At 33.5% G+C, this 13,380-nt stretch overlaps 1 protein-coding gene across 4 annotated transcripts; it reads right to left on the reverse strand.

Annotated features, from left to right (window-relative positions):
• Positions 1-3,979: 3,979 nt before the first annotated feature.
• On the reverse strand, positions 3,980-11,942 carry LOC107888468 (WD repeat-containing protein 26 homolog). Of its 4 annotated transcripts, XM_016812586.2 has the most exons (7): positions 11,701-11,901; positions 11,551-11,573; positions 11,353-11,420; positions 8,194-9,084; positions 6,499-6,600; positions 5,058-5,684; positions 3,980-4,355 (listed from the first exon to the last, which is right to left on the reverse strand). In XM_016812586.2, exons 4-7 carry the CDS (start codon positions 8,989-8,991, stop codon positions 4,140-4,142), a joined length of 1,743 nt encoding a protein of 580 aa, XP_016668075.1. In that variant the 5' UTR covers positions 8,992-9,084; positions 11,353-11,420; positions 11,551-11,573; positions 11,701-11,901; the 3' UTR covers positions 3,980-4,139. The 4 variants fall into 4 exon arrangements, with proteins under 4 accessions (XP_016668075.1, XP_040933537.1, XP_040933536.1 ...); XM_041077603.1 differs by lacking the exon at positions 11,551-11,573 and having other exon boundaries at positions 11,701-11,942; XM_041077602.1 differs by lacking the exon at positions 11,353-11,420.
• Between the last annotated feature and the right edge of the window lie 1,438 nt (positions 11,943-13,380).

Below are 13,380 nucleotides of genomic sequence, written 5' to 3' on the forward strand. Positions count from 1 at the left end.
CTCAATTTAGTCAAAGGGACTAAATTGTAAATAGTGCAAAAGTTGAGTTCTACATCTTAGAGGTGTCTAATTGTTATGAAATTTTAAATTGGAGGTCTTTATGTGGTAATTAGACCATTAGTTAGTTGATGGACAAAAATAGACATAAGAAATGGGTGAAATAGATTTTTTTTAAATGGGGACATTTTAGTCATTTGGTTATTAAATAGAATTAAATGGGAAAAAGATGGCAAAATATGCTCATCTTCTTCATGGTGAACGAAATCAGCAAGGGGGAAGCCATATTTAGGGTTTTTAAGCTTTCAAGCTCCATAGTAAGTGATTCTAAGCCCCGTTTTTAATGTTCTTCGTATTTTTGGAGTCCCGGTAACTTGGTTTAGCTTATTCTACCATTAATTCATATTAGGGTTCATATTTGGAAAAATATCCATAGGTGAAATGTGTTTATTTTGCTGTTTTATGGTGGAATATGAAGCTAGAGATTATGTTAAACAACTTTTGCTAAGCAATTTTAAGCGAAAACGGGTAAATAGACATAATCAGTAAAAATAATTAATATTCAAAAGTATGTGTTGGAGTGGGAATTTGATGTTTCCATAGAAGGGAAAAATGTTCAGCATGTTATAAAACTTAAGAATAAGTGATGAAGTTTAATTTCCGAGCTTGGGGACAAAAGTGTAATTATGCAAAAGTTTGGGGGCAAAATTGTAATTTTCAAAAAGTTGGGTGGTGGATTATTTTAATAAATGTGGACTTTAAACGAGTTAAATTTGCTATTATAGATCAAGAAAGACGTGAAGAGTATATCAAACGAGGAAAAGAAAAGATAGTGGAGTAAAGTGCAAAATTACGATATTTTGCACCGAGGTAAGTAAACACGTGACTTAATGTATTATTTTGATATTATTTGATATATTTTGAGATTTATTTGGAATTAAAATAAATGTTTGGCAATATCCTAAAAATGTTGTTAAATCGGGAAAGGTGATAAAGGGTTGCAATATATGGGTTATGGGTTGAACACTCGGAATAAGCCGTAGTATGTTGTATATAAAAGGGGTTGCTGTGTGCTGATTCCCCGATTTATGGGTGGTGCTATGTGCGTGATCCACCATATCTTTGAAATGTGAAAGGGGGTTGCTATGTGCTGATTCCCCCGAGGGGTTGCTAAGTGCTGATTCCCCGGTTCATTGGTGGTGCTAAGTGCGATATCCACCATATCTTTGAAATGTGAAAGGGAGTTGCTATGTGCTGATTCCCCCGAGGGGTTGCTAAGTGCGATATCCATTGTATATTTGAAATGAAAAGGGGGTTGCTATGTGCTGATTCCCCCGAGGGGTTGCTAAGTGATGATTCCCCGATTCAGTGGTGGTGCTAAGTGCGAGATCCACCAATAACGGTTAACATTCCGAGTGTTCAACGAATAAGTGTGGAAGGTGAATATTGCCATATGGTGGAAATTTTTATGGGGCAAATATTGAGTTGGACACTAAATCGATCCATGTATGAGATGGGAGAAAATATCAAAAACGAAAAAGGAACGATTTAATTATAAACTGTGTTGAACAACAGCAGTTGGGTAACTTTGAAAAATCACCATAAATGGTGGAAAATGAATGGGAAGCTGAATAATATATGAAATTGAAGCTGGATGTGTCTGTTTTCATATGAAAGAAATAGAATAAGCAAAAGAGTTGTATTTTTGGAGATATCTGAATTTTACTAAAACAGGGCTGGATTGATTTCGAGATCCCCTGTTCTAACTTTGGAAAATTACCAAAAATTGTAAAAAAATAATTATGGCATGAAATTTATATCCCTGGAATACTTATTGAGTCTATTTTTATTAGAAACAAGAAAACCCATTTTTCAAATTTTGTACAGAGAGTTAAGTAAATTTTAGTGAGGAAGGGTCAGAACCGTTGGGCAGTGAAACAGGGGAAGGTTTAATGAATAAACTGTACTAATTGGCTGGGTTAAAAATTCTGAAATTTTTATGGTGAAATGGTATATGAGTCTAGTTTCAGGAAAAATTTACGGAACTCAATTTGGAGCCCTGTAGCTCCAGATAAAAATAAATTAGCGACTATGACGCAGAAAAACAGCTTGCTGGAAATTGCCTAAACAATAAAGTTATTCATGAATATGTTTATATTTTGGTGTAGTTATGGGAGTAATTACTTATTTATCATGTGTTTACTTACTAAGCTATATGCTTACTCGATTTTATTTTTCTCTTGGTTATAGTGACTTCCAACAACTCGGAAATTGGAACGAAGTCAGACAATCATCTACACTATCCTTCACATTTGGGGTATTTTACTACTAGTGTTCCGAAATTTTATGGCATGTATAGACACTTTATGTAATGTGGGATCATCATGTAAATATATGTTATGGTTCCCTTTTAAATGTAGTGTTTATTAATAGTTAAACTATATGTGTGTTTATACAAATGAAATTGGTTGGTATATTGGAATGTGTTCTAAATTTGCAGGAGGTTTAAGCAAAAATAAGTAGGAATGCTGTCGAAAATTTTTAAAAATTTAGTAATACCTCATACTCTGTTCCGGTAAGGAATACGGGTAAGGGGTGTTACAATTGTTCCTTGACTTTTTAGCCTTGTACAATGTTATCTTCTTTTCCAAACGAGTTATCTTGAATTTCATTCTTCGCATTTCATCAATATTGAGCTCATCGTTCTCAAATCTTAATCTCCCATACTCTGTCAATAACATCTTATTTTGAAGCACTATTTCATCGATTGTGCATCCTTGTTCTTCTGCAGTTGAATCCGTCCCATCACTGTTACCTTCAACCCACAAAAAAAAATCACAACCCCCGATATTCATTTCTCACATACAAAAAAAAAATCAGAATATTAAAAATCTTAGAATAAATCTTAAACCCAAATTGCAACAAAATGTAAGTACACACAAAACCCTTTGTTTCTCACAAACCTACCTATGACAAACCAAAACAACCCTAATTTACCTCTTTGAAGTTCGCACACCCAAATAATTTTCTCACTTTGTTCTTTGAAGTATTTGCGTTGCAAATGCGAGTCCTTAACCCGCAATGGCAGTACAAAGCCCTTTTTTGAGCACTTGATTTTTTGTTCCTAGAAAAAGACATGGTGAAGACGTGAAGGAGATAGAAAACGAAAGAGAGCACAAAACTCTATTTGCGTTGCAAACAAAAGAGATAGGAAGCGGAAGAAAAAATGAAAGAGATACTCAAAAAGGACAAAAAAAAAACAAATGGATGAACAAATGAGGGGTAAACGAAAGAGATAGAAGAAGAAATGTTTGAAGACGATGGTGAAGAAAAAATCTAGAGATAGAAGAAAAAAAGGTTGAAGACGATGATGAAGAAAATTTTTTAAAGGAATAATATGTCTTAAAGGAATAATATTATTAAGTAATAATATTTAAAAGAATTCAATAAAAAAATGGTCCGGTCTTGAGAGTGCAACACGAAGCGACGCGTGAATGGCCAACATCGCCATATCAACAAAATCTTAACATCATTAGACTCAAGTACCAAATTAGCAGACGAAAAAAGAGTTCGAATACCAATTTCAGACAAAAAATTAAGTACCAATTTGAGAAAAGTGAACAAGTTCAAATACTAATTTTATATTTAACCCATTAAATAAATCAGATTTAATCGATTCAGTCATCCGGTTCAAAAATTTTTTTGCCTAATTCAACTGATCTACACAATTCTTGAGTCAACCAATTCAAAGTGCCTCTCCGAACCACCAACATTGGTTATAATGTCAAATTCAAATTTATTACCCGAATATGTTACCCACTTACAATAACCAAAAACCACATATCATCTTTCAATACTCTACGAGACTGCCAAGTTAATTACCAAAAAAGCATCTGCAACCAAGCACAGATGAGCAACACTAATAAATAGTAAGCAAGCTCCAAATTTTCATCCATAATTGTGCAATGAAATAAATTTCATGTTAAAAAAAGAAAATAGCAAATTTATTACCAGAGTTGCTGCATTGTTAACAATCCTTTTTTTTATATGAATGTCAAGCTTTCAACAAGGTAAAAGTATTTACATTAAACCAATTATATCAGAGAGTATCAATGACTGCAGAACCAAAGCATTTCAATCTCTCAGTATCCTCCATTGCAATAATGGATGCCATTACTGCAAGGTTCTTTCCGTTTAGTGCTTAGATTATTCAAGCCCCATATCCGAATCGTTCGATCATCACTAGCTGATGCCAACATGTGAGGGTTTGCTGGATTCCAGCTCACACAATTAACAGCTCCGGAATGACCTGGTAATGTCTCTATAAGCTCCCCTGTGCCCCTATGCCATATATAGACCTAAACATATACAGTAGAAAAAAAAATTAAATTTCACTCTTAACTTCACAAGCAAATCAATTTCCACAAATTTACATTTAGAAAAGGTGCATGCATAATGTTGCATTGTTTAATCTATTTTTCTGCACTATACTTGCGACCTATGTTACTTTGAGTAGGAGGGTATGATCCTCCAAGAATTCTCTAAACACAGAATACCATAAAAAAAATTTAAACACACCCATCTCAGAAACTTGTATGCAATATTCTGCAGACAGCAAATGTCTACGCTAACAAATTCATGGCTCATAACATCCAGCCTATCCGCAACAAATAAAAATCTTACACTCCCTCTGTCTCAATTAAAATGTCACAGATGACATTTTTGGGCCAAACTTTTTAAACTTTAACCTTAATTATTTTATATATTTTAATTAATTAAATTTTACATAAAAAATATATTTAAAAACTATTTCATTAAAATTTTTATAATATTTTTTAAAAAAAGAACAAGTTACAAATTTTTGACTGCTAAAAATCAAAATGTGACAATTTTAGTGAGACAAGGAGTATCATTTTCTGTAAGATAAAGGCATTATATAGAAGTAAACAACTAATGAGGCAGACCTGTTAATCATATTATGAGAAACTGCTTTCCATATTAGTCACAGGCTAAGTTACTGCAAGAGGCTACATAGAACAATTTTTAAAAAAAGTCCATACCAGTGAGTCCTCGCTGCCGCTGGCAATAAAAGCTTGCTCAAGTCCACCAAAACAAGATCGAATGATGAAGCGAGTGCGTTTATGGCCTCTATATTTAGAAACAAGCTTCGGATCACCCTCTATATTCCATAGATGGATCTCTTGGTTTAAAAGATTTATCAGTAAGAATCTACTGTCTCTAGATAATGAGAATGAAGTTATTGGTTGATCCTCTTCGATAAATCTCTCAACTTTTGCTTCCCTGTCAAGTAATAATATTGCTGTTTCCCGACATATACTTATAATCTGCTTTCCATCCCCTGTTATTTCCAAATCAGAAATTTTTAGTGTTCGTTGCCCTTTCCAGCACTCTAGCTCTTTCCCATCCAATTCCCACATGCAGATACTCTTATCATTCAGACCTGAAAAGATCCACTTGCCATCCGGAGACCATCCACATGAAACCATACCAAGACCAGTTTTTTCATAAACATGAAGACATTCACCAGAAGAGACATCCCAGCGCCTTACAACCTCTTCTGCACCACATGTCAGAAGTTGACGGTCATCAGGACTCCATGAAACAGAAGAGAGAGGTTTCTGGTGACCAGAGAGCTTATGTTTTAAAGATACTCCAGTTTCATAAACCTACAATGCGTCAAAATATTAGAATGAGAAAAATCAACCAATTGCTAGGGCTTTTGACCAAGCAAAAAAATAGTTGACCCAGTCATTAAGTACTGGTTTAAGCATCGAAACACAATAATACAATCCTTGTTCTTGAAATTTAAATCCAGGCAAGCAAAAATCCTGATCACCAAAATGCTTGCATAATTGTAGAGGTTCAGAAAAAGAAAAGTTGGAGTTTCAATCTCAAGTATTGGGCAAAAAATTTCCTTTCCCAAATGAGAGGAAAAATGAGAATGGACTTAATTGAAGCATGCATTCAATAACTTGGAGGTTTTTCTTTCGTTTTTTTTTTTGGGGGGGGGGGGGGTAGTCAGTAGTACATATAATGAGTACTGAAGTTAGATGGAAAAGTTCAACCAGATGGCATCCAACCTAACAGGAAAAGACAACTATCTTGGCTTACAAACTTTATTCAACAGTTTGAAAATATTTTGATAAGTCAAGAAAGAGCAGTCTTTCTTTTTTGAGGAAAAAATTAACTTGTCTGTATGAAAAGAAAATTACACATTTCAGAGGTATCGAATTGACAAGTCATATGACGAACATGTGAGGAAGGGTGACCAAACAACATATAGAATAAGCATCCAAGAAGCTGACACATTACTAGATTTTAATTGAAAGTACATAAAAATTACTAAAACACATTTCTGCAATGCAGTCTGAAAAACATAGTTGAAAATGCAAATCAATTTATTACTAGATGATGGGATTTAAAAAGTTTATCCTTAACAAAATCAACAGTATATGTTATGTTCCAAGTGAACAGCAATACCTCCCAAATGATTGCTGACTGATCATTTGACGATGAAGCTAAGTATTTTCCGTTATGTGAGAATTGCAAAAACCATACTTCACCAGTGTGAGCCTGTAATATCTGTTGCAAGAAAAATGACAAAGATTTTTGTTTACAATAAGATAATAATAATTTGCAACTACAATTCACAAAAAGAAAAATGCAAAGCCCAATAAGATAAAATTTTGGGGAACGAATTCGCACAATGATGGAGTTAAAATCTTTAACAAAAAGACCTGAATAAAACTAGTGGACTTAAAATTGTATAGCTGCCAAGTGCACTTTCCATGAGTCTAAGAAGACATCTTTACGCTTTGAATCGCCATCACTTTCACTTGCAAGCTTTTCCCAAATAAATGAAAATGAATCATAAGTCATAGTTTTTCTAATTAATACGAGGTTTATAATTTACTTGGAGAACATTAACGGTTGTTAATTGTTTGAATCAACCAAGTGGTGTACAACTGCATGTTAAGCACTAAAGGCAAAGCTGACTTAATGAAACTAAGGTTTAGGGCTAGTTTACCACTGAAGTTGAAAGGTGCAATGGAAAAATGCTTTTGAAAAGTTTGATAGTGTTTACCATTTCTGTCAAAAGTTCTTTTAAAAAATAAAATGTCCATTTTAGACATGATGCTGTAAAGTAAAAGATATGTTGGACTAGTTTAACGAGGATAAGTAATTTCAACCAAAGTACCTTTGCAAAAGCCAAAAACTAACAAATTTGGCTTTTTGGCTTGGGTTAAATTCCCAATTTAAAAACGTGGTTTGGGGGTTTGAAAAGCTACTTGTTTACCGTTACTTTTGGTTTGAAATCATGGTTTGGGTTGAAAAGCACTATTCAACCTCAATGGTAAACGAAGCCTTAATGAACTATCAAACTTACCTGATCTTAGTTATTCTTGGATCAAACCTATGGCTACCAATGAAAGAAGATATTAATGGACATTCACCAGCTTCGAAAAGACTCACTAGCATTCTTGCTAAGAAATCACATTGAATTCCATCTTTTCCAAACAATTCTCAAGTATCATGATTGGAACCTTCTGAGCAAAATTCTTCCAATCACAAAAGAGATAGTAAAGAGCTCACTACCTCAATTACAGACATCAAATCACTTCTTCTAGTCCATTTCTCTAATGAGTTCTTCAATGTTAGATCTTTTTGTTTGGCATCATCCCTATTAAATGTGAGCCTCTAGGAACACATAAATGATAAGCAATCTTCTTTGATAACTTTAGATTGTTCTTTCCACTCTCATTTTCAGATCCTAACAGCCTCTTCAACAAACTTTCAAGGCTAGTGTAAACAGGTAGAATGGTAGAGAATACCTCATGACTGCACACAATAAATAACTTCCTATCCAATAAGTATTCGAACAATAATTTCAGTGACCATGTAAACACTGCAATTTAAACCTAACTTAAAGCCAAATGCTTAATATTGATTCAAGACATAATATTCCATACTGATAAAGGAGAACTTAAAAGTTGATTTTTAATTTGCATAAAATTAACCCAAGAAAATAAAAAGAGAATGAATTGTGTACAATCTGTTATGTAATAATGCATAATGCACATGGAAATTTGCATCGATAAAAAAAATTGCTATCTTAAAATAAAGAACAAAAGATGAATAACCAAAATAAATCTGATTAGCAGAACAGAGTCTAACCTGCAATGCTTGAGAAGGAATTTGCTCTCTCCCACACTGATGATCAGAATATAGTGACATTTCCTTATCCAGAGAGTTGTGAAACATGCAAGCATCTCGTTGCAAGACAAGGGCCTGTTCAACTAAATGCTCCAACCTTCCTTCAGGGATCATAACTGTAGCTGGAAGCAGCTTCTGTAATTCTTCCAATAATTTGCTCCGAGATCTTGCCCTCACTGTATCTTGTTTCGGAGACCGAGTGGGAGAACAGTAAGATGGTGACACAATGTATGAAGAAAGCTCACGTACTCTACTATCATTGACACCAAGAGGTGCAATCTCAGTCCTCAATGTGTTCAGAGCATCCATTACTTTTTCTTCATCCAAAAGTTCAAAGAACTTCTGTTCCAATATCAGAAAAGAGGCTGATTTTACTGTCCTTTCATCTGTTAGACCAATATTACGCAATGTGACAACACTGTCATCCCAATTTCCCTCGAGAATTTGCCGCATAAAGACATTGACCACAGAAGAATGTAATGGTATCCCTGACTCTTCCTCTAGATGAGCACCACTCTTTATATAACCAAGAGAGTATAATGCTTTTGCTATTATTCGGACAAATTCTACCTTCTTTATTACCCCTTTTGAGCCAACAACTTCTTCGCCCCCTTCAGACTGTAGGGGCCGAGCCATCAGGTCACGCGAAGACCCAGCTACAGGCTCTTTAATAGTTGAACCGTTTGAAAGACGTCTCAATTCTTCAGAGGATAGTTTCATACGTTTTGAGGCTGGTTCATCATCCTCTACACCTCCCATGAAATGTGCACCTCAGCCCATATATTATATGAGTGGTAGAGAAATGGCAATATGGATAAGTAAATGCCTCTATGAATCACTAGGAGCAAGCCCCTGCATAAAATAGTCAAAAAGGGGATATAGGCTCTTAAAGTTGGCCATAAGAAAGAGATAGAAGTACAGAAAAATTCAAGGATTATCAATGTGAGAGAAAAAGAATTCAAAATTATGAGAAGGTTACATCTTATTTCCTGAAAGTAATTGATTTAGTTATCCCTCATAAAAGGTGCATGTACAAACCTTTTATATTTTTTATATCTAAATATCATTTCTTTCCCACATGCAAGTTCATAAAACCTTGATCCTCTTGATAGTTAAAAATGCCATCATACTACAATGCTTTTGAGTCAATCATCACAATGCAAACACAGAATTTCTACTGCAAAGAGAAAGATTTAGATTCAAAGAACAGGGGTAAAAGGGAAAAGGCAGCGAGGCCCCAAAAAAAATGAGAGAAAATAATAGAAAAGATTCAGGTCAGAGCCTCAATGGCATCCATAGGGCACTTCGGTTAATCTTAATAACTTTGAAAGAACCTTCATCTGTAGAGACCAGTTATCATATGAGGTTATAGCTAACTCATATTAATAATAATAAGTTCAATATAAGCTTCTTTCACAAAGAAAAATAGTCATAGGAACTTAAGTTTCTAGCTAGGAGAAAAAACAAAAATCTATTTTGATTAAGACATCATCCCCCTAAAATTGCACAGTTTACATTTCCAGCCATTATGTAAAATGTAACAGTCAAATCCAATCAACATTACGTAAATACCCCAACAACTGACTCGAACCATAGGATGTACATAATTGCAGCTGATCACATCACTTGTGGTTTAGCTCCTAAGCTATAACACAATAGTAACATAGTTGCCTGTCTAGAATAAAAATATTTTAACACTGTACAGCAATGGATATCGGATAGCCCACAAAAGGTACCATGGATAAGTCCACTAATTAGTTAGCCTAAGGGATCCAATGTAAATTGTACGATCTCTAAGTTGAAATTACAGCCAAAAATCAAATTCAGGTGAACTTTGCACCTATAAGGCAAATTAAAAAGATCACTGAGCTTCCCTTACCTGCTTCGAACAATTTATTAATTTAATATAACTGAAGATCCTACATATAAATAAGAAAAATAATACATCTTTCTCGCTACAAACATGACTTTAGCACAATAATTTGCATTGGATGTGGAAAAAAGAAAAAGAGGAAGATTCCATTAATTTGACATAACTAAATATGGTATAAATATAATAAAAGAAAACGAATATAAGAATTTAACCTCAACGTATTTGTATCCTAAAGGAAACAAAGGGTACATACAGTACCAATATATCATTCAGAGATTGTTCTTACCATACTATTCTTCCAAATTGCAGAAACATTGCTTCCAAATTAGTCATATTTGAAGCAATTCTACTGCTATTATCATGATTTGCTAACACAATCTGACATCAAACTTTGTTGTTTTTGAAAATTTTCTTTGTGATAAAAAGATGTTTATAATCCTGTGGCCAACTATAAACTAGAAGCAATTGGGAGTTTGGTAGTACCACCTTCGCTACTTTAGTTCACAAAGCTGCACAAGTGCAAATTGTTAACAAATTGTGGCAAAATTGGGGAACTTCAATCATTACTTAGACAATTAGAGTGAAGTTAACATTATATACATCTTTAAATCAATTATTTGTTATACATTTGCATCAAACTAGAGTCAAAATGAAAAGCCGAACATAGACATAAGCATAAAGGACTGACAAAGAATAAGGTTTGTTTTGCTAGGATGGCAACGAAAATTGAGCAAAAACAATTCTTAATATCAATGTGCAAGCCTGAGAAGATTGCAGATTTCAAAAACCTAGCCGTCAGCTTAAAGGTCTAAAGTCAAATGCTGAGTTGGTTATAACATGTAATCAAGTAATGAAACCTGCATTTATAATTTATTGAAGGAATCAGGCTGCCACAATATTTATAAATGATGAAGTTCAAGCTATACAAATTACATTAAAAATAAGATGATCATAACAAAAGAATAAAAAGGAAGGCCCTTTTCATCAGCAGTAACACGCAGAGCGAAGAAATAAAATGGTTTGAGATCCAAATTTGAGTAAAGCCAAGTTCTTAGCAGAAATTATGCAAAACCCACATCAGAAATACAATAAATAAAGCAGAGTCTCCAAGTACCAAGCAGATAAAACTAATAACATAGAAATATAGTTTAAAAAAAACAAAAGCTACGCAGATAAAACTAATAACATAAAAATATAATTTAAAAAAACAAAAGCTACTAACCAATTAGCTCTAAACCAAAACTTACCCAAGACCAGCAAAGAAAAAAAGATTGCAAGGTAAATCAGCACAAAATCAGCAGCAAGACAGAAAAATCTGGAATACCCACAAAGGGATTGTGAACAAACAAGCCGATTCAGATCACAAAAAATCGGATTGAGAAACCAATTAATCAAGAATCGTGAAAGAACTGGAAAATATAATGATTAGGAACAAAAACGATTACCCTGTTCTTATTTGTCGGCACCACTTGATTTTAAGCAACAAACAGTGGAAATAAATCGAAAGAAAAAAAAAGGTATAAGGGATTCAAATCAGATGAAAAAGTCTAAAGGGGTAACCGCACCCAAGGGCAAGAAAGGTAAGCGTTTGGTACCTTTGCAAAGGGGTAGAGCACGAGATTTTAAGAGCTTTTTTCCCTTGTTTTTTCCTTTGCGTGGAGGAAACCACCTCAAATGGGGGCTATAAAGAGCGTGAGAGGATGGCTTTGTGCCTTTGAGAATTGAGCAATTAGCTTGAGGAAATGGGGCTTTTTGAGCAGTTTCAAATCCAGGCCGTACATGATCACCGAAGCCTTGATGATAGATTGGGCTCGTAGCAAAATCAATGGTCTTATATGATGATTATTTGCTATATCTTTTGTATAATGAATGTTTTTTATTTTTATTTTGTGACAGGTAAAAGTATTACGAGTCTATTATATTAAGAGTCAATTTATATTTTATTATATTTATTTAAAAAATAAATAAATTAATCCTTATATGTTAGATAAAAAAGTAAATTGACCCTTACTATTAAAATTTTCATCTATTTCTACTCTTAAAAACTAGCGTGGTATGAAATAATCAGATAGTTACACTTGACATGCCTCATATACCTCATGCTAACATATGGAGACTAGTTTTTAACAGTAGAAATGGATGAAACTTATAATAGAAGGACCAATTTGCTTTTTGATTAATGTACTCGGACTAATTTACCTTTTTTTTAGTAAAAGGCAAAATACAATCCAACTTCTAGTACAAGTGTCACGAGTCTCGAATCAAAGTTTTAGAAAGAATCAATTTGAAAAGGGTTTTCTTGCATAGCAGAAAATAAAAATTTTGAAAACAGACTCAGTTTATGATATTTATAGCAATAAACCTTAGATCAAAAACGTACTTGTGTTTCCAGATAGACAGATCCTTGTCGTTCCTGGCTTTTAACCGAACGGTCTTCTCCACTATTCTTGTACCATGAATTGCTTCGAGTGTTGGCTTGATCAAATTGAATCAAACACATAAACTAGAAATACTTTTTTTCTTTTCGAGTGAAAACGAAAATTTTCTTCTCAAATAGAAACTGGTAGAATTGTTATTTCGGAAAATATATTTAATTCTTAGAGATTAAAAGTCTCTTTATTTTCGGACAAAATAATAATATCTTAAAATTGTGTAAATAGCCCTATCATTGTCATCTATTTATAGGGAGAAAAGGTATGACCCTTGTTGAATTAAAGAAGTTTATTTCAAATAGAAAAACACGAATAGGATTAGGGTGGGCGGCATACCCCTAGTATTCCTACTAAAGTTGCCGCCCCTTCATATTCCATGAGGGGATTTTGAATCTCTTTCACATTAGGTCCAATTACGAGTACTTCCCAAACTTTTCAACCTAGTACTTTGTAATTTGATTCAACTTTATTCTATTTTTCTATTTTTCGGGCTTTAAAATAGCTAAAAAACATAAACTCAATCTTCCAATCATTTTTTAGAATTCCTTGTTAATTTCTAAATGAATTCATTCCTCATTTTCATTTTTGTTTCCATTTCATTTTGAGAAAACCATATTCATTTCCAAATGATTCCATTTTCTCCATTTTCATTTTGGAGAAAACGATAACCATTTCTTGAATGTTTTACATTTCTCCATTTCTACTCATTTTAATTCAATATGCAATTCATTTATGGTTTTAACAAGTTAGCGAAGGGACCGATTAAACATATGTAATTGAGGCTAAATCATTTATAATTAAGTTCCATCTTTTTTCCTATTAATTATAAACTCATTTAGTCAC

The sequence above is a fragment of the Gossypium hirsutum genome, chromosome A09, assembly GCF_007990345.1.
Source record: "Gossypium hirsutum isolate 1008001.06 chromosome A09, Gossypium_hirsutum_v2.1, whole genome shotgun sequence".
Classification (NCBI taxonomy): domain Eukaryota; kingdom Viridiplantae; phylum Streptophyta; class Magnoliopsida; order Malvales; family Malvaceae; genus Gossypium; species Gossypium hirsutum.